At 37.8% G+C, this 25,169-nt stretch overlaps 1 protein-coding gene across 1 annotated transcript in view; it reads right to left on the reverse strand.

Moving 5' to 3' along the window:
• The window catches only part of ZDHHC15 (zinc finger DHHC-type palmitoyltransferase 15), a 153,745-nt gene that overhangs the window by 61,543 nt on the left and 67,033 nt on the right, over nt 1-25,169 (reverse strand). Inside the window, exon 4 of the mRNA XM_045879768.3 lies at nt 1,943-2,063. Coding sequence (XP_045735724.1) covers nt 1,943-2,063 — 121 coding nt within the window. The remainder of the gene's footprint in view (nt 1-1,942; nt 2,064-25,169) is intronic.

Genomic DNA, 25,169 nt, shown 5'->3' on the forward strand with positions numbered 1-25,169 from the left:
TTAGATTACAGCAACAGATGCCTAATTATTTACTTTTTCATTCTTGTTCCCCATAATATGTTCTCTATAGAATAGCTAGATGATCTGTTAAAATGGAAATCAGATTATATCACTTTTTACTTAAAACCTTCAGTGGACTTCCAACACCATTAGAATAAAATCCAAACTCCTTACCATGGCCTGTATCATCTGGCCTCTGCTTGCCTCTTCAGTTTTAACTGGTATCACTCTCCACCTGCTATACTCCAGTCACATGGCTGGCTGGCTGTTCTTCTAATACTGCAAGCTTGCTCCTGTCTAAGGGCCTTTGTACTTGCAGTACCTTCTGCCTGGGATGCCAGTTCCTCTGCTCTTTACTTCCTGCTGGTTTTTATTATTCAGGTCTCAAACCAAAAGATATTTCCTCAGAGAAGCCTTCTCTATATCATAGGGCTGCAAACAAATGATTCAAGGGTCCAGAGACTAGTGAGTAGTGAGTGAAGCAGCTAGTTGGAGACTGTGAGGGAACCTGAGAATGCATGCCTTATTTAAAGAGTGTGGCTACTACTCAGCTTTAGCTAGTTTTTGCCATGTGAAAATGCAGACTGAATATTGCCAGAGTGTCCGAGTTTTCAGGAGAAGCCAAAAATAAGGACTTTCATGTGGAAATATTCTAGTTGTTAAAAATCAGTAACAAATACAAAGTTTTAAATGATACATTAGAGATCAAACAAAATTTATCTTGGATCTAATTCATCCCATACACCTTTAGTTTGTAACCAATCTCTTCTATCCATCATTCTGTTTACTACTGTGAGAAATTATACAAATAATTTCCTGTCTACTTTTCACCATATTTCAGTATGCATGAAGACTTTTAAAAAATCATGACTACCATGACATCAATGCTCTAACAAAATTAATAGTAAGTCCTTAATATCTAATACCCAGATCATACTAAAATTCCCCCAATTGCCACACAGGATCTTAATAAATGATAACTGAATAAATAAATGATAAACAGATGAACATAAATGTCTAACAGTATAATTCCCAAAGCCTTAAAACACAATCTTCCTTATTAGAAACATTAGGATGACTTGTCAAGAGGTTTGAGTTTCAAATTTTGAAAGGTGGAAAACTTGTTCAGCTAGTACTATTTTAGTCATACAGATGAAAACTAAGAGTAAAACTCCATAGTGGACATTTACCCAAGAAAGATGACATATCTCTGCACAAATACTTATACAAGAATATTCATAGCAGATTTACTCATGATAGCTAAGCACTGGAAACACCAAATGTGCATCTACTGGTGAATGGATAAACAAACTATGATATATTCATACAATGAAATACTACTCAGCAATAAAAGGAATAAAATACACAGAAATGTGAAGGAATCTCAAAATATTATGCTAAATAAAAGAAGCCAGACACAACAGTAATACTGTATGATTACATTTATATAAAATTCTAGAGTGGTAAAACTAATCTATGATGGAAAACTATCAGAATAGTGGTTGCCTTGGTGGTGATTGGTGGGAGTGACTGGGAAGGAGCATGAGAAAACTTTCTCGGCATGTGGTAATGTTTATAGAGGTTTTAGTTACACAAATGTGTACATCTGTCAAAACACTGAACGGCACACTTAAGATTTGTATGTGTCTTTGTATGCAAATTTCACTCAAAAAAGAATGATAAAATATTTAGGTAGATGTGTACTGATATTTGCTACTTAGTTTGAAATGTATGAAAAAATAAGATGGCTTGATGGATGATAGATGAGGGATGGATTTGTGGACAGATATATGATAATGTAACATAGCAAAATGTTAGTGGTAGACTCCAGTGCTAGGTATACAGATGAGCCTGTGGATATATATGACTTAGCCTTTTTGAGGTCCTTGCCGATCTCAAAATGTGACTTGCCATTTCTCTAGGTGACTTTGGATGAACTGACCTCCACTCCCAGTTCTTGTGTAAACTGGTAGCTTTTTGGCCATATCGATGAGCATCTGCTTCTGGACCTCAGGTCTCTCTTCATTTTCATAGCGTTCCTTGTCTGAATAGGACAAGTGGAACTAGAAGCAGAAGTAAGAGGTGAGACTTTATTTTCCAAGGTTCACAGAAAATGTTAAAAACAACAATAACTATTTAGGTGAAAATATTTGTTATCTACCCTTGAAGTCTAGGTACCAATTTGGCTTATAACTTTCTCAGCATAATTATCTTAATTATTTTATCTGGCTTTTATCTCAATCTTCATAAGTCCACGTGATAGGTAGTATTGTTTTATAAATAAAGAAAACTTAGCAAGATCAAGACTTTGTCCATGGTTATACTCACTAACTAGTATGTAGCAAAACTAAGCTCCAAACCCAGTTCACCTGATTCCTCCAAACCCAGTTCACCTGATTCCAAGACTTGTGCCCTTTCCACTCCATTATACCATAATATGATGTTATATACATATGTATGATACCTTGCTGCCAGGACCCTGTTGATGATTAACTATGATTGTTATTAAGTTGTAGGTATTTTTCATAGGTTACACTCTTAGAGAAGCTGGATGAGACTGCTTGTGACACTATATTCTAAGCTCACAAATGAGTAGAAATTTGGGTATTCTTATTATTGCAGAAATTTTTAGTCTGGTATGAAGCTTATTGCCAATGTTGGCACCACACTTTGCTAATCTTGCAAAAGATATGTCAACAATTTTCCAAAGTAACACAGACTTGAAAGCTTTCTTCTGTCTGGGCCAAAAGGTAGGCAGAGGTGAAAAAGAAAAGGATCTGTGATCAGATTTTGGGGGTTTAAACCTCATCTCTTCCACTTAATAATTAAAAAATCACTTTGGAAAATCGGACACTCTCAACCCAAGTTTCTTCATCTGTAAAATAGAGGAAATAATACCTACTTCATAAGATTGGTGTAAAAGTACTGTATAATAATTAAAAGTTTCTTTTACAAGTCTAATTTCTTAAATCATTTAAAAATATTTTATACTATCATTTTAAATTTTAACTATTCTAGTTTGTAGTATAAAGTTTTAACCAATTCCTTTTAATTCTGATAATTAAAAGTAGCACTTGGAACAGCCCTCTAATTTGGGGGCTGTCCTGGGGAATATAACTTTTGTGTGGCATACTGTACCTGCTTGAAAGGCAGAGGCAGGGTTGTTACTGTTAGTATGTGATGAAAACCTTGTGGCTATTCAACAAGTAAGTTTTGGATTGGAATAAGATGTCATGTTTGGATGCCCTATTTCTGGCACTAACCAAGCCTTTCTGAGGATTAGAATGCAATGAACCAGTAAACACATTTTGGGTGGGCAATGGGTGATAGATTGGGATGTATTTGGTATTAGTGAAATGAATATCATGGCTATCAAATAGTCCCCAAAGACTCACCTTTTCTTTTTACCAATTAAAAATGATGAAGATGTGGTCTGAAGTGTTAGACATTTGCAGTTCTTATCTAAATCTTACCATCATCCCACCCAGTAAATTTAGGCCTACAAAATTCCCAACCATTCAGCCTTTCTATTGGCCTATAAGCTTCCTAAATAGGGTGGAGGGGACAATTATTTCTATTGAGCTAAAATTCACATAACATAAAATTCCATTTTAAAGTGCACATTTCATAGTGTACACAGTGGCATTTAGTACATTCACAGTGTTGGGCAGCCATCACCACTATCTACTTCCAGAATATTTTCATCACCTCAAAAGGAAACCCCATATGCATTGAGCTATAATTCCTTATTTCCCCCATCCCCAGATCCTAGCAACCATTAATCTACTTCCTGTCTCATTAGATTTCCTTCCTTTCTGGATATTGCATACAAATGGTATCAAACAATATGTGGTCTTTGGTGTCTGGTGTCTTTCAATTAGCGTAATGTTTTCAGGGTTCATCCAGGCTGTGGCATGTATCAGTAATGCACTCCTTGTTATACCTGGATAATATTCCATTTATGGACATACCACCCTTGGTTTATCCATTCGTCTGTTGATGAATATTCCATTTCCATCTTCTGGCCATAGTGACTAGTGCTCTATGAACAATTGTGTATAACTTTTGAACACCTGTTTTCAATTTGAGTATATACCTAGGAATAGAATTGCTGGATCACAAGATAATTTTATATTTAACTTTATGAGAAACTGAAAAACTGTCTTCCACACCAGCTGTACCATTTTACATTCCCGGTAGCAATATATGAGGATCCAGAATTTCCCACATCCACATTAACACTTGTTCTCTCCCTCCCTCCCTTCCTTCTTTCTCTCTCTCTCTCTCTTTTCTGTATGTATGTACATATATATGTACGTATGTATGTATTTATATTTTGGACTTCTTAGTGGGTGTGAAGTGGTATCTCACTGTAGTCTTGATTTACATTTCTCTATTGACTAATGATGTCAATCATCTTTTCATGTGCTTGTTGGCCATTCACATATATTCTTTAGAGAAATGTCTAGTCAAATCATTTGCCCATTTATTAGTTGGGTTGTTTGTCTTTTTGTTGTTGAGTTGTAAGAATCTTTATATATTCTGGATACTTGACATTTATTGAGTATATAATTTGTGAACATTTTCTCCCATTCCTTAGGTTACCTTTTCACTCTATTGCTTGTGGCTTGATGTCCAGAAGTTTAAATTTTAATGTAGTCCAGTTTACCTTTACTTTTGTTTCCTTTGCTTTTGATGTCATGTCCAAGAAGTCATTGCCAGATCCAAAGTCATGAAACTTATTCCCTATGTTTTTTCCTAAAGATTATTTATTTATTTATTTACTTGAGATTGAGAGAGAGTGAGAGAGCACATGTGTGAAAAAGCACGAATTGGGGGGTGGAGGAGCAGAAGGAGAGGGAGAAGCAGACTACCCGCTGAGCAGAGAGTCCAATGGGGGCTCAATCCCAAGACCCTGAGATCATGACCTGAGCCAAAGGCAGATGCTTAACCAACTGAGCCACCCAGGCACCACCAACCCCCATATTTTTTTTCTAAAGGTTCTGTAGCTTTCCATTTGAGCTAATTTTTGTATATGGTGTAAGGGTCCAACTTCATTATTTTGCATGTGCATGTCCAGTTTTCCCAGTACCATTTGTTGAAAAGACCATCTTTTCCCCATTGAATGGTCTTGATACCCTTTTTTTTTATTCTTATGTTAATCCCCATACATTACATCATTAGTTTTAGATGAAGTGTTCCATGATTCATTGTTTGTGCACAACACCCAGTGCTCCATGCAGAATGTGCCCTCCTCAAAACCCACCACCAGGCTAACCCATCCTCCCACCCCCTCCCCTCTAGAACCCTGTTTGTTTTTCAGAGTCCATCGTCTCTCATGGTTCGTCTACCCCTCCGATTTCCCCCACTTCATTCTTCCCCTCCCGCTACCTTCTTCTCCTTCTCCTTCTCCTTCTCTTCTCCTTCTCCTTCTCCTTCTCCTTCTCCCTTCTTCATCTTCTTCTTCTTCTTCTTCTTTTCTTTTCTTTTCTTTTCTTAACATATATTGCATTATTTGTTTCAGAGGTACAGATCTGAGATTCAACAGTCTTGCACAATTCACAGTGCTTACCAGAGCACATACCCTCCCCAGTGTCTATCACCCAGTCACCCCATCCCTCCCACCCCACCCCCCACTCCAACAATACTCAGTTTGTTTCCTGCGATTAAGAATTCCTCATATCAGTGAGATCATATGATACATGTCTTTCTCTTTTTGACTTATTTCACTCAACAAAATACTCTCCAGTTCCATCCACGTCGTTGCAAATGGCAAGATCTCATTCCTTTTGATGGCTGCATAATATTCCATTGTATATATATATACCACTTCTTCTTTATCCATTCATCTGTCAATGGACATCTTGGCTCTTTCCACAGTTTGGCTATTGTGGACATTGCTGCTATAAACATCGGGGTGCACGTACCCCTTCGGATCCCTACTTTTGTATCTTTGGGGTAAATACCCAGTAGTGCCATTGCTGGATCATATGGTAGCTCTATTTTCAACTTTTTGAGGAACCTCCATACAGTTTTCCAGAGTGGCTGCACCAGCTTGCATTCCCACCAACAGTGTAGGAGGGTTCCCCTTTCTCCGCATCCCCGCCAACATCTGTCGTTTCCTGACTTGTTAATTTTAGCCATTCTGACTGGTGTGAGGTGGTATCTCATTGAGGTTTTGATTTGGATTTCCCTGATGCTGAGCGATGTTGAGCACTTTTTCATGTGTCTGTTGGCCATTTGGATGTCTTCTTTGGAAAAATGTCTGTTCATGTCTTCTGCCCATTTCTTGATTGGATTCTTTGTTCTTTGGGTGTTGAGATTGATGAGTTCTTTATAGATTTTGGATACTAGCCCTTTATCTGATATGTCATTTGCAAATATCTTCTCCCATTCTGTCGGTTGTCTTTTGGTTTTGTTGACTGTTTCCTTTGCTTTGCAAAAGCTTTTTATCTTGATGAAGTCCCAATAGTTCATTGTTGCCCTTGCTTCCCTTGCCTTTGGCGATGTTTCTAGGAAGAAGTTGCTTCGGCTGAGGTCAAAGAGGTTGCTGCCTGTGTTCTCCTTTAGGATTTGGATGGACTCCTGTCTCACATTGAGGTCTTTCAACCATTTGGGGTCTATTTTTGTGTGTGGTGTAAGGAAATGGTCCAGTTTCATTCTTTTCCATGTGGCTATCCAATTTTCCCAACACCATTTGTTGAAGAGACTGTCTTTGTTCCATTGGACATTCTTTCCTGCTTTGTCAAAGATGAGTTGACCATAGAGTTGAGGGTCCATTTCTGGGCTCTCTATTCTGTTCCATTGATCTATGTGTCTGTTTTTGTGCCAGTACCATGCTGTCTTGATGATGACAGCTTTGTAATAGAGCTTGAAGTCCGGAATTGTGATGCCGCCGGCTTTGCTTTTCTTTTTCAATATTCCTCTGGCTATGCGGGGTCTTTTCTGGTTCCATACAAATTTTAGGATTATTTGTTCCATTTCTTTGAAAAAAGTGGATGATATTTTGATGGGGATTGCATTGAATGTGTAGATTGCTCTAGGTAGCATTGACATCTTCACAATATTTGTTCTTCCAATCCATAGGCATGGAACGTTTTTCCATTTCTTTGTGTCTTCCTCAATTTCTTTCATGAGTATTTTATAGTTTTCTGAGTACAGATCCTTTGTCTCTTTGGTTAGATTTATTCCTAGGTATCTTATGGTTTTGGGTGCAATTGTAAATGGGATCGACTCCTTAATTTCTCTTTCTTCTGTCTTGTTGTTGGTGTATAGGAATGCCACTGACTTCTGTGCATTGATTTTATATCCTGCCACTTTACTGAATTCCTGTATGAGTTCTAGCAGTTTTGGGGTGTAGTCTTCGGTTTTCCACATAAAGTATCATATCATCTGCAAAGAGTGAGAGTTTGACTTCGTCTTTGCCAATTTGGATGCCTTTGATGTCTTTTTGTTGTCTGATTGCTGTGGCTAGGACTTCCAATACTATGTTGAATAGCAGTGGTGATAGTGGACATCCCTGCCGCGTTCCTGACCTTAGGGGGAAAGCTCTCAGTTTTTCCCCATTGAGAATAATATTTGCTGTAGGTTTTTCATAGATGGCTTTTATGATATTGAGGTATGTACCCTCTATCCCTATACTCTGAAGAGTTTTAATCAAGAAAGGATGCTGTACTTTGTCAAAAGCTTTTTCTGCATCGATTGAGAGGATCATATGGTTCTTGTTCTTTCTTTTGTTAATGTATTGTATAACATTGATTGATTTGCGGATGTTGAACCAACCTTGCAGCCCAGGGATAAATCCCACTTGGTCATGGTGAATAATCCTTTTAATGTACTGTTGGATCCTATTGGCTAGTATTTTGGTGAGAATTTTTGCATCCATGTTCATCAGGGATATTGGTCTGTAATTCTCCTTTTTGATGGGGTCTTTGTCTGGTTTTGGGATCAAGGTGATGCTGGTCTCATAGAATGAGTTTGGAAGTTTTCCTTCCGTTTCTATTTTTTGGAACAGTTTCAGAAGAATAGGTATTAATTCTTCTTGAAATGTTTGGTAGAATTCCCCTGGGAAGCCATCTGGCCCTGGGCTTTTGTTTTTTGGGAGATTTTTGATGACTGCTTCAATTTCCTTAGTGGTTATAGGTCTGTTCAGGTTTTCTATTTCATCCTGGTTCAGTTTTGGTAGTTGATACATCTCTAGGAATGCATCCATCTCTTCCAGGTTATCTAATTTGCTGGCATAGAGTTGCTCATAATATGTTCTTATAATTGTTTGTATTTCTTTGGTGTTGGTTGTGATCTCTCCTCTTTCATTCATGATTTTGTTGATTTGGGTCATTTCTCTTCTCTTTTTGATAAGTCTGGCCAGGGGTTTATCAATCTTGTTAATTCTTTCAAAGAACCACCTCCTACTTTCGTTGATCTGTTCTACTGTTCTTTTAGTTTCTATTTCATTGATTTCTGCTCTGATCTTTATTATTTCTCTTCTCCTGCTGGGTTTAGGCTTTATTTGCTGTTCTTTCTCCAGCTCCTTTAGGTGTAGGGTTAGGTTGTGTACTTGAGACCTTTCTTGTTTCTTGAGAAAGGCTTGTATTGCTATATACTTTCCTCTTAGGACTGCCTTTGCTGCATCCCAAAGATTTTGAACAGTTGTGTTTTCATTTTCATTGGTTTCCATGTATTTTTTTAATTCTTCTTTAATTTCCTGGTTGACCCATTCATTCTTCAGTAGGATGCTTTTTAGCCTCCATGTATTTGAGTTCTTCCTGACTTCCCTCTTGTGATTGAGTTCTAGTTTCAAAGCATTGTGGTCTGAAAATAGGCAGGGAATGATCCCAATCTTTTGGTACCGGTTGAGACCTGATTTATGACCTAGGATGTGATCTATTCTGGAAAATGTTCCATGGGCACTAGAGAAGAATGTGTATTCTGTTGCTTTGGGGTGGAATGTTCTGAATATGTCTGTGAAGTCCATTTGGTCCAGTGTATCATTTAAAGTCTTTATTTCCTTGTTGATCTTTTGCTTAGACGATCTGTCCATTTCAGTGAGGGGGATGTTAAAGTCCCCCACTATTATTGTATTGTTGTCGATGTGTTTCTTTGCTTTTGTTATTAATTGCCTTATATAATTGGCTGCTCCCATGTTAGGGGCATAGATATTTACAATTGTTAGATCTTCTTGTTGGATAGATCCTTTAAGTAGGATATAGTGTCCTTCCTCATCTCTTATTACAGTCTTTGGTTTAAAATCTAATTTGTCTGATATAAGGATTGCCACCCCAGCTTTCTTTTGGTGTCCATTAGCATGGTAAATGGTTTTCCACCCCCTCACTTTCCATCTGGGGGTGTCTTTGGTTCTAAAATGAGTCTCTTGCAGACAGCATATCGATGGGTCTTGTTTTTTAATCCAGTCTGTTAGCCTGTGTCTTTTGATTGGGGCATTTAGCCCATTTACATTCAGGGTAACTATTGAAAGATAGGAATTTAGTGCCATTGTATTGCCTGTAAGGTGACTGTTACCGTATATTGTCTGTGTTCCTTTCTGGTCTATGTTGCTTTTAGGCTCTCTCTTTGCTTAGAGGACCCCTTTCAAGATTTCCTGTAGGGCTGGTTTTGTGTTTGCAAATTCCTTTAGTTTTTGTTTGTCCTGGAAGCTTTTTATCTGTCCTTCAATTTTCTATGACAGCCTAGCTGGATAGAGTATTCTTGGCTGCATATTTTTCTCATTTAGTGCTCTGAATATATCCTGCCAGTCCTTTCTGGCCTGCCAGGTCTCTGTGGATAGGTCTGTTGCCAATCTAATGTTTCTACCCTTGTAGGTTACATATCTCTTCTCCCGAGCTGCTTTCAGGATTTTCTCTTTGTCTATGAGACTCGTAAGTTTTACTATTAGATGTCGGGGAGTTGACCTATTTTTATTGATTTTGAGAGGGGTTCTCTGTGCTTCCTGGATTTTCATGCCTGTTTCTTTCCCCAAATTAGGGAAGTTCTCTGCTATAATTTGCTCCATTATACCTTCTTGCCCTCTCTCTCTTTCTTCTTCTTCTGGGATCCCAATTATTCTAATGTTGTTTCGTCTTATGGTATCGCTTATCTCTCGAATTCTGCCCTCGTGATCCAGTAGTTGTTTATCTCTCTTTTTCTCAGCTTCTTTATTTTCCATCATTTCATCTTCTATATTACTGATTCTCTCTTCTGCCTCATTTATTCTAGCAGTTAGCGCCCCCATTTTTGATTGCACCTCATTAATAGCCTTTTTGATTTCTACTTGGTTGGATTTTAGTCCTTTTACTTCTCCAGAAAGGGTTTCTCTAATAACTTCCATATTTTTTTCAAGCCCAGCTAGTATCTTTAAAGTGATGATTCTGTACTCTAGATCTGACATCGTACTAATGTCCGTATTGAGTAGGTCCCTGGCAGTCGGTACTACCTCTTGTTCTTTTTGTTGAGGTGATTTTTTCCGTCTTGTCATTTTGTGCAGAGGAGAATAGATTAATGAGAGAACAAAATGCTAGCAGAGTAACCACGTCCCCAGCAAATATACTCTAAACAAATCAGAAAAGACCTGAAGCAGTGGGATAAGAAAGGGAAAGAGAGAAAAAAGAAAAAGAAAAAAAGAGAAAAAGATAAAGATAAAAACAAAAACAAACAAAACAACAAAAAAGAAAAACCAGAATGTGATCAAATATGATCTATATGGTATATAGATCAGTGCCACACACTAGATTTGGGGTGTATTTTGGTCTTTTAGAAGAAAGTGCCTCCCAAAATTTTAAAGAAAGAAAAACTTATATATGTACAAAAATAAGGGTTGATATGAAGGGATGGAATATGACTGTAAAAATGGAAATTATAAAAAATTTCATAAAAGGAATTGATAAGAAGTTGTTTGAAAAAAGAAAGAAGAGGATTTAAAAAAAGAAAAAAGAAAAAGAAAAAAAAGGGAGAGGATGTGATCAGGCAGGGGAATAGAAAACACCATATACTAGAGATTTAGGGTATATTTTAATCTGTTAGAAGAAACTATCTCAAAATTTTAAAGGGAGAACAACTTATATATAGAAGCCAAAAATATGGGTAACTACTATGAAGGGATAGAATATGACTCTAAAAATGAAAAATATAAATTTTTTTTTTAAAAAAGGGATTGATAAGATGTTGGTTGAAAAAGGGAAAAAGAAAAATTCAAAAAGAAATAAAAAGACAAAAAGACAGTTAAAAAAAAATTAACTTTAAAAGACTAAAGAATCATGGTAAAAAAGCCGTGAATTCTATGTGCAGTAGTTCCCTAGCGCTGGAGTTCTGTCGTTCTCATTGATCGGTAAACTTGGTCTTGGCTGGCTGTTCTCGCTGATCTTCTGGGGAGGGGCCTGTTGCCGTGGTTTCCAAATGTCTCTGCCGGAGGCGGAATTGCTCCACCCTTGCCCCCTCCCGGCTAAGTAATCTGCTCGGGTTTGCTCTCCGGGGCTTTTGTTCCCTGCGAGCTTTCCGTACAGCTTTGGAGGCGGAGAGTGAAAATGGAGGCCTCCCAATCTCTGCCCCAGAGGAGCCGAGAACTCGGGGCCCCGCTCCTCAGTGAGCCCCCAGAGAAAAGCCGTCAGTCACTCCCGTCTCCCTGGTCTCCGGGCCGCACTCCGTGCTCACCCGGCCTGCGACCACATGCCTCTATCTCTGGCACCCGACCCCGGGTGGAGTCTCCAAACCCAGCAGATCCCTGCGGTGCACTCCCGCGCGGCTCCTCCCGGGGGAGGAAGGTGAGTCTCCCCGGATCTGCCGCTTGTTGGGTCCCTGCTGGAGGAGTAGGGGCCCCGACTGTGCCGCGGATCACGGTTTATGGCAACCCTGAGCTGAGAGCCCGCGCCTGGGCTCTGCCTCTGCAGCCGGCTTCCCTGCTCCATTACCTGGGAGCTCTGCCGCCCTCAGGCACCCCCGGTCTTTCTGTGACCCCGAGGGTCCTGAGACCACACTGTCCCAGAGGGTTCCACCCCCCACTTAGCCACCAGAGTGACGTCCCTCAGCGGAGCAGACTTTTAAAAGTTCCGATTTTGTGCTCCGCGGCTCTATCACTTGCCAGAAGCGGCCGACGGAGGCCCCTCCCCCGCCGTCTATCCTCCCGAATATCGCCTCGGATTCACTTCTCCGCACGTCCTACCTTCCAGAAAGTGGTCGCTTTTCTGATGAGAGAGTTGTTGCTCTTCTTTTCTTCGATCTCCTGTTTAGTTTGTACGTGTTCAGAATGGTTTGATCCCTATCCAGCTGAATTCCTGAGAGGAGACGAAATCCAGGTCTCCTACTCCTCCGCCATCTTGCTCCGCCCCCTTGATACCCTTTTCAAAAATCACCTGACCATATATGTGAGGGTTTATTAGTAGGCTCTTACTTCTATTCCATTAGTCTTTGTATCTGCACCACACTGTTTTGATTACTGTAGCTTTGTAGTAAGTTTAGAAATGAATAAGTGAGACCTGCAACTTTGTTCTTTTTCAAGATTATTTTAGCTATTTGGGGTCCCTTGAGATTTCATATGAATTTTAAGATGGAATTTTCTATTTATGCAAAAATATCATTGGGATTTTGATAGAGACTGCATCAAATCTGTAGACTACTTTGGGTAGTGATGACATTCTTAACAATATTAATTTTTCCAATCCATGAACATGAGTTGTCTTTCCATTTATTTGTATCTAATTGCTTTTAGCAACAGTTTTTAGTTTTCAGTGTACTGAGATTTTCACCTCCTTGATGAAATTTATTCCTAAGTATTTTATTTTTTTCATGATAGTAAATGTAATTGTTTTAATTTTTCTGATTATTCATTGTTTGTATATAGAAATGCAACTGATTGCTGTGTGTTGATTTTGTATCCCGCAATTTTGCTGAATTAATTTATTACTTCTAACAGGTTTTTTGGCAGGATCTTTAGGGTTTTTTGACATATAAGATCAAACTATCTGTGAACAGAGGTAATTTTACTTTTTTCTATCCAATTTGGATGCCTTTTTTTTCCTTGCCTACTTTCACTGGTTAGAGAATGTGTTCCTCACTTCTCTCTCTTTGTTTTTTGGAAGATTTTGAGAAGGACTCATGTTAATTATTCTTCTGATTGAATTTACCTGTGAAACCATCTAGTCCTGAGCTTTTCTTTGTTGATTGGTTTTTGATTAATAAATCTCTTTACTTATTTTAGGTATATTCAAAATTTTTTTTATTTCTTCTTGAGTCATTTTTGGTAGTTTGTGTATTTCTAGGAATTTTTCCTTTTTATCTAGGTTTCTAATTTATTGGCACACAATCCCTCATACTATTATAATTCTTTCTGTTTCTATAAGGTCTGTAGTAATGTCCCACTTTCATTTCTGATATCAGTAATTTGTGTCCTCTCTTTGTTCAGTCTAGCTAAAAGTTTCTTAATTTTGTCGATGTTTTCAAAGTCCCAATTTTGGTCTTATTGATTATTTCTACTGTTTTCTATTCCTTATTTGGTTTTATCTTTGCTCCAATCATCACTATTTACTGCTGCTAACTTTGGGGTTAGATTGCTCTTCATTTTCTGATTCTTTAAGGTGTAAAGAATATTGAATTGACATATTACTCCTTTTATAATATAAGTATTTATAGCTATAAATTTTCCACCGAATACTGCTTTATTGCATCTTAAAAGTTTTGGTATGCTGTTTCTCATTTTATCTCAAAGTAATTTTTAAATTTCCCTTGTGATTTTTCATTTAATTCATTAGTTGTTTAAGAGTGTTGTTCAATTTCACAAATTTGTGAATTTATAGTTTTCCTTCAGTTATTGATTTCTAGTTTCATTCCACTGAAGTCAGAGAAGATCCTTTATATGATTACAATCTTTTAAGCTTATTGAGACTTGTTTTGCATCCTTACATATGGTCTATACTGGAGGATGTCCTGTGTGCTCATGAGAAGAACCTGTTACTCTTCTATTTTTGGGTAGCGTGTTCTGTACATGTGTATTACATCTAGTTGGTTTACAGTGTTATGAAATCCTCCATTTCTGTATTGATCATCTGTGTAGGTGTGCTATCCATAATTGAAAATGGGTTATTGAAATCTCCAATTACTATAGGACTGTGTATTTTTTCCTTCAGTTCTGTTAGTTTTTACTTCCTATATTTTGGGACACTCTGTTTATAACTGCTGCATGTTCTTGATGAATTGACTATCTTATCAATATGTAATGTCCATCTCTCTTCTTTTGTGGGTTAAATATTTTATTTTATTCATTTTATTTTTTGTGGCTTTACTGAGGTATGACTGGCAGATAAAAATTGGATATATTTAAGATATGCAATGTGATGTTTTGATATACATATAAATTGTGAAATGCTTACCACTTAAAGCTAATTAACATATCTGCCACCTCACATAGTTATTATTTTTGTTGTGGTATAACACTTGAGATTATTCTCTTAGTATTTTAATTATACAATACATTATTAATACATTATTATTAATTATAGACACCATGCTGTACATTAGGTCTCCACAACTTATTCATTTTATAGCTGAAATTTTGTATATTTTTGCCAACATTTCCCCTAACTCCCACTTCCCAGTTCCTGATAATCACCACTCTGCTCTATTACTATGAGTTTGCCTTTTTTAAAAAAGATTCCACATATAAGAGAGATCATCAAGCAGTACATGTCTGTGTCTGGCTTATTTCACTTAGCATAATGTCCTCTAGGTACATCCATGTTGTTGCAAATGGCGGGATTTCTTTATTTTTAAAAGACTGAATAATATTCAATTATACATATATTCCATATTTTCTCTATCTATTCATCCATTGATGAACACATAGGTTGTTTCTATATCTTTATGACTATAAATAATGCTGCAATAAACATGGGAGTGCATATGTCTCTTCTTCAGTAACCTGTTTTCATTTCCTTTGGATATACACCAGAAGTGGGATTTCTTGATCATATGGTAGTTCTATTGTTAATTTTTTTTAAGATTTTTATTTATTTATTTGAGAGAGAGAGAGTGAGAGAGGAGTGAGGGACAGAGGGAGAAGCAGACTTCCCTGCTGAGCAGGAAGCCCAATGCGGGGCTCCATCCCAGACCTTGGGACCATGACCCGAGCTGAAGGCAGACGCTCAACCAACTGAGCCACCCAGATGCCCCTCTATTGCTAATTTCTGAGGAACCTCAATACTGTTTTCTATAATGGTGGTAGCAATTTACATTCCCACCAACAGTGAACAAGGATTCCCTTTCCTCCACATCCTCACTAACACTTGTTTATGCCTTGACTTTTTGATAATAGCCATCCTGACAGTTGTGGGGTATTATCTCATTGTGGTTTTGAGTTACATTTTTCTTACAATTAGAGAGGTTGAGCACCTTTTCATAGACTTGTGTGCCGTTTGTATGTTCTTTTGAAAAACATCTATACAGGTCTTTTGACCATTCTTAATAAGGTTATTATTATTATTGCAATTGAGTTATATGAGTTACATATATATTTTACATAATAACTGCTTATCAGGTAGTTTGCAAATATTTCTCCCATTCCATTGATTGTCTTATTATTGTATTGATTGTTTCCTTTACTATGCAGAAACTTTTTAGTTTGATGTGGTCCCACTGGTTTATTTTTGCCTTTGTAATGTGTGTCTTTGGTGTCAAATCCAAAATATTGTGCCAAGACCAATGTCAAAGAGGTTTCCTCTATTTGTCTTTCTTTTAGATTATTATGGTTTCAGGTCTTTTGTTTAAGTCATTAATTCATTTAAAGTGAATTTCTGTGAGATAAAGATCCAATTTCCTTCTTTTCTATGTGAATATCCAATTTCTCCAGCACATTTATTAGATTATCATTTTCCCATTGTGTATCCTTGGCAACTTTGTTAAAGATTAATTGACTGCCTATACATGGGTTTATTTTGAGCTCTTGAATCTGTTCTAGTCATTTATGTGTCTCTTTTTATGCCAGTAGAGTAGTTTTGATTACTATAAATTTATAATATAATTTGAAATCAGGAAGTGTAATGCCTCCAGCTTTGTTTTTCTTGCTCAAAATTGCTTTAATTATTTAGGATCTTTTGTGGTTCCAAATGAATTTTAGGATTGTTTTTTATATTTCTGTAAAAAATACGCCATTGGAATCCAGAGAGGTATTGCACTGAAACTGTAGATAGCTGTGGGTGTATGGACATTTTAACAATATTAATTCTTCCAATTCATGAACATAGGGAATCTTTCCATTTATTTGTGTCTTCTTCAATTTCTTTCATCATTGTTTTATAGTTTTTCTTGTACAGTTCCTTCAACTCTTTGGTTAAATTTATTCCTACATATTTTATTCTTTTTGATGCTACTATAATGCAATTGTTTTCTTAACTTCTTTTTTGGATAGTTTGTTTTTATGTATAGAAATGCAACTGACTTATGTTTTTTTAAATTTTTTTACCCTGCAACATTACTGAATTTATTAGTTCTGAAAGGTTTTTTTGTGGGCTTTTTAGGATTTTCCATATGTAAGATCATGTCATCTACAAACAGAAAACTTAACTTCTTCCTTTCTTTTTCCTTCAAATTTTTAAAAATTTTTTATTGTTATGTTAATCACCATACATTACATCATTAGTTTTTGATGTAGTGTTCCATGATTCATTGTCTGTATATAACACCCAGTGCTCCATGCAATATGTGCCCTCTTTAATACCCATCACCAGGCTAACCCATCCTCCCACCCCCCTCCCCTCTAGAACCCTCAGTTTGTTTTTCAGAGTCCATCGTCTCTCATGGTTCGTCTCCCCCTCCAATTTCTCCCCCTTCATTCTTCCTTTCTGATTTGTATGCCTTTTCTTTCTTTCCCTTTCCTAAGTGCTCTAGCTTAGCACTTCCAGTACTGTTAAACAGACGTGGTGAGAATGGGCATCCTTGTCCTGTTCCTGATCTTAGAGGAAAAGCTTTCAGATTTTGATTGTGTATGACGTTAGCTGTGGGTTTGTTATATATGGCCTTATAATGTTGAGGTACATTTGTTCCACACCTAATTTGTTGAGAGCTTTTTTTTAAATCATGAAATGATGTTGAAATTTGTCAAATGCTTTTTCTGCATCTATTGAGATAACCATATGATTTTTATCCTTCATTTTGTAAATATAGTATATCACATCTACTGATATCCTGAGTATAAATCCCACTTAGCCATGATGAATGATCTTTTTAATATGCTGTTGAATATAGTTTACTAGTATTTTGTTAAGAATTTTGCATCTTTGTTCACCAAGCATATTGGCCTATAATTTTCTTTTCTTGTAATGGCCTTGTCTGGCTTTGGTATCATGATAATGTCATCCTTGTAAAATGGGTTTTGAAGTGTACTGTCTTCTCCAATATTTTGGAAGAATTTGAGAATGATTGATGTTAATTCTTCAGTTGTTTGGTAGAATTCACCAGGGAAGCCATCTGGCTTGTTGGGGGACAAAGGCTGGTCTTTTCTACTCTGCATCACCATCACTAATATGGTCGTTTTCTTCTTTGTATCCTGTAACACTTTTTGGCTTAAAGCCTCTTTAAATGTGATATTAGTATACCTACCCTTGATCTCTTTTGATTACTATCTGCTTAGAATAACTTTTTCCAACCTTTCACTTTCAGACCATTTACCTTTGGTTCTAAAGTGAGTTGTTTGTAGATAGCATAAAAATAGATGATAAGGAGACTTCCAGAAAATGGCAGGGTAGGAGAACCCTAGGCTCAGCTCTTCCCACAGATACAACTAGATAACACTCATATCAGTGTAAATAACCTGGAAAATGACCTGAAGACTGGCGGAATAAACTCCACAACAAAATGCAGAGAAAAGGCCATGTCAAAGAGGGTAGGAGGGGTGGAGACGGGGTCAGGAACTAAAGGGACTCCTGGGACTGTCTGCAGGAGAGAAGGATGGCATGAGCATGAAAAGGGGAGAGAAACAAACCCCCACACTAGGAAGTCTGTACAGGGAATATAAACCCCCATAACATTTGCATTTAAAAATGAGAGGGGCCGAATTTCATGAGCTCTTAAAACCAGCAGGACTTAAAACCTGAACTTTAAAAAAATCAGCAGGCTTAGCTCTGGGAGAGCTGGTGGGCAAGAAGAAACTGAGTTCCTACCCTTAAAAAGACAGCACAATAAACAGCCTGTGGAGATACAGCATAGAAGCAGCAGTCTGAAAGTCGCCTGGGGCATATGGGAGGGAGTTATTTACTAATCTCAGAGCATGTCATGGAGGGAGAGAACTAACAGGGAAACAACTCCAGGAACAAAGGAACTGGCAGATGCCATTTCCCTCCCCAGCCCTAGAGTTGGACTGTAAATTGCTAGCAATGCCACCTTGACCCCCCATGCAGTGCTTCTACCAATTCACTGCTCCAGACAGCCCATCTCAGTCTGTCACTGCAGGGCCCCTCCCACAGAGGACCAGGGGCACACAAAGCTTGCTAACACCACCGCCCCACCAACCAACCCCCCACACTATGATTCAGTAGATGCACACTCTCCAATATGCTCTCGGCCAGAGCCCATACATGGTGGTGCCACAGGCCTGGCAGTATGCAAGCAGGCCCTACAGTGACCAGCACTACACCAAAGTGACTCCTGCCTTGGAGAGAGGGAAAGATAACCACACAAACCACTCGGACTGAGGCTGCAGCAGAGGGCTGGAGGCAGACAACTGGTTTGACTCCAGGCTTTGCCCACAATGAAAGCTTCTCAGGGGACAACATGGGGAAAACACCCTGCAGTTACATGCTACTGCACCTCTGGCAAATGCCTGGTCTGACTTAACTAAGCCCAAGATGTCCCCACACTGCCCCACTAACACCACAGGGAGAAAATACTGCTGACAACAGGCAAAGAGAGCCATTGGGGATGACTGGACTGAGGGGAAAAATGGCTCAGCCACAACAGCAGGGTGTATGCATTACACATAGGAGACATTCCTGAAGTGCCAGGTTCTGAACAGGGGATACTGCACAGTAGGGCACTACAGGACCTCTTCTTCATAAGGCCATTACTTTCAAGTGCAGGAGACATAGCTATCTTTCCTAACACACAGAAACAGACACAGAGAGTAAGACAAAATGAGGAGACAGAGGAATATGTCCCAAATGAAATAACAGAATAAAATTACAGAAAGAGACCAAAGTGAAACACAGATAAGTCATATGTTTGATAGAGAATATAAAGAAATGATTATAAAGATACTCACTGGACTTGAGAAGAGTAGAAGACATCAGTGAGACCCTTATGAAATATATAGAAAACACATAAAAGAACCAATCAGAGATGAAGAACATGAAATTAAAAATACATTAGATGGAATAAATAGTAGACTAGATGAGGCAGAAGAATGAATCAGCAACTCTGTGTCAAAAGACACAGAGTGACAAAATGGATAAAAAAGAAGACTCATCTATATGCTGCCTATAAGAGACTGGTCTCAGACCTAAAGACACATGCAGATAGAAATTGAGGGGATGGAGAAGCACTGAACATGCAAATGGATATGAAAAGAAAGCCAAGGTAGCAATACTTATATCAGAAAAAATAGACTTTAAAATAAAGACCGTAATAAGAGACAAAGAAGAACACTAATCATGAAGGGGAGAAACCAACAAGAAGATATAACAATTGTTTATACACCAACATGGGAGCATTCAATACTTAAAGTAGTTAATAACATAAAGGAACTAATAGATACTAATAGTAGGGGACTTTAACACCCAACTGACATTGATGGATAGATCATCCAAACAGATAATCAACAAGAAAACAGTGGTTTTGAATGACACAGTGGACTAGATAGATTGAAAAGATATGTTCAGAATAATCCATCCTAAAACAGCAGAATACACATTCTTTTCAAGTGCATATAGAAAATTCTCCAGAACAGATCACATATTAGGCTACAAAACAAGTCTCAACAAATTCAAAAAGATCGAAGTAATATCACTCATCTTTTCTGACCAAAATGCTATGAAACTAAAAATCAATGACAAGAAAAAAAAAAATTTGGAAAGACCAGAAATACATGGAGGTTAAATAACATGCTACTAAATAATGAATGGGACAAGCAAGACATCAAAGAGAAAATTTAAAAAAATACAGGGAGACAAATCAAAATGAAAACTCAATCATCCAAAACCTTTGGGACACAGTAAAAGTGGTTCTAAGAGGGAAGTTTATAGCAATACACTCCTACCTCAAGAAGCAAGAAAAATCTCAAGCCAAACGTTACATCTAAGGAACTAGAAAAAGAGAAATAAACAAAACCCAAAACCTGTAGAAGGAAGGAAATAATAAAGATTAGAGAATTAAATGAAGTAGGTACTAAAAAAAAATTGAACAGATCAATAAAAGTAGGAGCTGGTTCTTTGAAAAGATCCACAAAATTGATAAACTTTACCAGACTCATCGAGAGAGAAAGAGAAGTAAAAAAAAACAAGATCATGTATGAAAAAGGAGAAATAACTGACACCACAGAAATAAAATGAATTATAAAAAAATATCATGAAAAACTATATGCCATCAAATAGATAATCTAGAAGAAATAGATCAATTTCTACAAATACAAACCTCCAAAAACTGAATCAGGAAGAGAGAAAATTTGAACAGACCATTTAGCAGCAATGAAATTAAATCAGTAATTAAAACACTCTCGACAAATAAAAGTTCAGGACCAGATAGCTTCAGAGGTGAATTTCACCAAATATTTAAAGGGTTAATATGGGAGAAGATACTTGCAAATGACACTACAGATAAAGGGTTGGTATCCAAGTTCCATAAAGAACTTCTCAAACTCAACACCCAAAAAACAAATAATCATGTCAAAAAATGGGCAGAAGACATGAACAGACACTTCTCCAAAGATGACATAAAAATGGCTAACAGACACACGAAAAAATGTTCATCATCATTAGCCATCTTTTTGTTGTCTGTTTCTATACACCCATAATGAAGCAGCAGAAAGAGAAATTAAGAATGCAATCCCATTTAAAATTGCACCAAAAATAATAAAATGCCTAGGAATAAACTTAATGAAGGAATTGAAAGACCTGTACTCTTAAAACTATAAAACATTGATGAAAAAAATTGCAGATGACACAAACAAATGGAGAGATATTCCACACTCATGGACTGGAAGAACAAATATTGTTAAAATGTCTATACTACCCAAAGCAATCTAGAGATTTAATGCAATCATTACCAAAATACCAATAGCATTTTTCACAGAACTACAATAAATAATTCTAAAATTTGTGTGTAACCACAAAAGACCAAGAATAGACAAAGCAATCTTGATAAAGGAAAACAAATCTGGAGGTATCACAATTCTAGATTTCAAGTTATCTTACAAAGCTGTAGTAATCAAAACAGGACAAAAATAGATACAAGGATCAATGAACAGAAACAAACACATGATTGTATGGTCAATTAAGCTTTGAGAAGAGAGGCAAAAATATGTAATGGGGAAAAGACAGTCTCATCAACAAATGGTGTTGAGAAAACTGGGCAGCAAAATGCAGAAGAATGAAGCTGGACCACTTTCCTACACCATACACAAAACAAATTCAAAGTGGATTAAAGACCTAAATATGAAACCTGAAGCCATAAAAATCCTACAAGAGAGCACAGGCAGTAATTTCTCTGACTTTGGGCGTAGCAGCATTTTTCTCGATATGTCTCTTAAGGCAAGGGAAATAAAAGCAAAAATAAACTATTGGGACTACAGCAAAATAAAAAGTTTCTGCACAGCAAAGGAAACAATCAATAATACTAAAAGACAACCTACTGAATGGGAGAAGATATGTGCAAATGATGTATCTGATAAAGGGTTAGTATTCAAAATGTATAAAGAACTTATATAACTAAACACCCCAAAAATAAATAATCCAATTAAAAGTGGGCAGAAGGCATGAAGAGACATTTCTCCAAAGAAGACATCTAGATGGCCAACAGACACATGAAAAGATGTTCATCAGCACTAAACATCAGGGAAATGCAAATCAAAACTACAGTGAGAGAGAAGGAGTTAAGATGGCAGAGGAGTATGGGAACCCTAAGTTTGTCTGGGCCCTGGAATACAACTAGATAGTGATCAAATCATTCTGAAAATCCAAGAAATTAATCAAATATCTGAGAAAACAAATGCTGCAAGTCTACCAGTAAAAAAGCAACCACCCTTTGGAAAGTAGAGGAGGTGGGGAGACTTGAATTCCATGTGATATAGCTGAGGATAAAGCAGAAGGGAGGGAGCCTGCTAAAGGAGGCTACCACAAAGTATTATAAAAGGTGGAGTGCAAGCAAAGGAAACAGTCAACAAAACTAAGAGGCCACCCACGGAATGGGAGAAGGTATTTGCAAATGACATTACAGATAAAGGGCTGGTATCCAAGATCTATAAAGAACTTCTCAAACTCAACACCCAAAAAAACAAATAACCTAGTCAAGAAATGGGCAGAAGACAGGAACAGACACTTCTCCAAAGAAGACATACAAATGGCTAACAGACACATGAAAAAATGTTCAACATCAATAGCCATCAGGGAAATACAAATCAAAACCACAATGAGATACCACCTCACACCAGTTAGAATGGCAAAAATTAACAAGACAGGAAACAAGTGTTGGCGAGGATATGGAGAAAGGGGAACCCTCTTACACTGTTGGTGGGAATGCAAGCTGGTGCAGTCACTCTGGAGAACAGTATGGAGGTTCCTCAAAAAGTTGAAAATAGAGCTACCCTATGACCCAGCAATTGCATTACAAGTTATTTACCCCAAAGATACAGACAGTGAAAAGAAGGGGCACATACACCCCAACGTTCATAGCAGCAATGTCCGCAATAGCCAAGCTGTGGAAAGAGCCGAGATGCCCTTCAAGAGATGAATGGATAAAGAAGATGTGGTCCATATATACAATGGAATATTACTCAGCCATCAGAAAGGATGAATACTCAACTTTACATCAACATGGATGGGACTGGAGATTATGCTATGTGATCTAAGTCAAGCAGAAAAAGACAATTATATGGTTTCCCTCATATATGGAACATAAGCAATAGCACGGAGGACCATAGGGGAAGGGAGGGAAAACTGAACGGGAAGAAATCAGAGAGAGAGACAAACCATGAGAGACTCTGGACTCCAAGAAAGAACCTGAGGGTTACAGAGTGGAGGGGTGTGGGGGGATGGGGTAATCAGGTGATGGGTATTAAGGAGGGCACGTGTGGTGATGAACACTGGGTGTTATATGCAGGTAATGAATCGTTGAACACTACATCAAAAACTAATGATGTATTATATGTTGGCTAATTGAACATAATAAAAAAAGCAGTGGAGTGCAAAATCATAACTTTTATAAGTCTGTTACAGAGGGGGATGTGACTGGCTTAAAGGTGCTCAGGTGGTGAAGTGGGGCAGAATCCCAGGTGTGACAGCATGGTCGGAGGATCCCTGGGGTCACAAGAAGAATGGATGATGACTGACTGTGGCAGAGTTCCCAGGCATAGGAGCAGGGAAGCCGTTTGCAAACAGGGCATGCAGGTTCCACCTTTGTGCTCTGTGTTGCCATAAACTGCGAACCCCTGAACGGTCATGCCACCCCTTTCCTGGGAAGGGTCCAGCAAAAGGCAGAAGCGTGCTGGGATACACCCCCTCCCCCAGGAAGAAAAGCAGTGGCCCCAGCTGCAAGAGGCCATAAATTTGGAGTTCTGAAACTCAGTCACATGACTGAGATAAAAGTGCTTGGTCACAGGCCAGGTGAACACAGTTCTGATGGAAACCGGGGAGATAAGAGTGATTAATTGCTATTCTGTGAGGGCTCACTGAAGAGTGGAAGGCAAGAATTTTCAGCTTCAGGGCTAGAAGGTAGGGCGCAGCCATATTCAGTGCACCCATGAGTGCTGAAAGCCTTCAGGGAGCAAAACAGTGCCACCTAATGGAGTCTGGCGCTACTTACACCAAACCCTGCCTCTGCAGATGGGAGGCGCTTTTCCACTAGGGTAAGTCCACCTGAGAATCAGTGCAACAGGCCCCAGAGGACCAGCACAAACAACTCACTCTCACCAAAATTACAGTTTATAGAGGGCTGGATAGCTTCAGCTCTTGGGAAAAACGGTATACAGCATTCTTTGTATTTTCATTCTTTAGTCTTTGAGTATTATTTTTTTAGTTATTTTCTTATTTTTTTCAATTCATTTTTAATCTTTTAAAATTAAAATTTTTATATATAGCTTATATATATTATTTTTGGTTTGCTTTCATTGTATTATATATGTTTTCTTTTTCTTTCTGATTGTGGGATCTAGTTTCTTTCAACAAGTGGATCAAAACATATCCAGGATCTAATCTAAGTTTTTGTTGTTGTTTTCTTTCTTTCTTCTTTTCTTTCCTGGACAAAATGACAAGATGGAGAAATTCACACCAAAAGAAAGAACAGGAGGTAGTACTCACTGCCAGGGATCAATACTGATATAAGTAAGATGTCTGACTAGAATTAAAAACAACGATTACAAAGATACTAGCTGGGCTTGAAAAAAGCATAGAAGATACTAGAGAATCCTTTATTATAGAGATAAAAGAACTAAAATCTAGTCAGGGTGAAATTAAAAATGTTATAACTGAGATACAGTCCAAAGTGGAGGGCATAAAAATGAGAATGAACAAAGCAGAAGAGAGAATCAGTGATATAGAAGATAAAATGATAGAAAATAAGGACGTTGCAAAGAAGAGGGAAAGAAACCTATTAGATCATGAAGGTAGACTAAGGGAACTCGGTGAATCAACAAAGTGAAATAATATCCACATTATAAGAGTGTTAGAAGATGAGGAGTGGGAGAAAGGTGCAGAAGGTTTATTGGAACAAATTATAGCTGAGAACTTCCCTGATCTGTGGAAGGAAACAGGCATTCAAGTCCAGGAAGCACAGAGAACCCCCTCAAAATCAACAAAATAGATCAACACCTCAACATATTATAGTGAAGCTTATATACTGCAAAGATAAGGAGAAAATTCTGAAAGCAGCTCTGGGGAAAAGAGTTCCTTAACATACAAGGGTAGACACATAAGGCTGGCAGCAGACCTGTCCACAGAGACCTGGCAGACCAGAAAGGACTGGCATGACATATTCAATGTGCTAAATGG

This window comes from Mirounga angustirostris, unplaced genomic scaffold (genome assembly GCF_029215605.1).
Source record: "Mirounga angustirostris isolate CCGP_5_RB_7025 unplaced genomic scaffold, mMirAng1.0.hap1 SCAF_11, whole genome shotgun sequence".
In the NCBI taxonomy this organism is placed as follows: Eukaryota; Metazoa; Chordata; class Mammalia; order Carnivora; family Phocidae; genus Mirounga; species Mirounga angustirostris.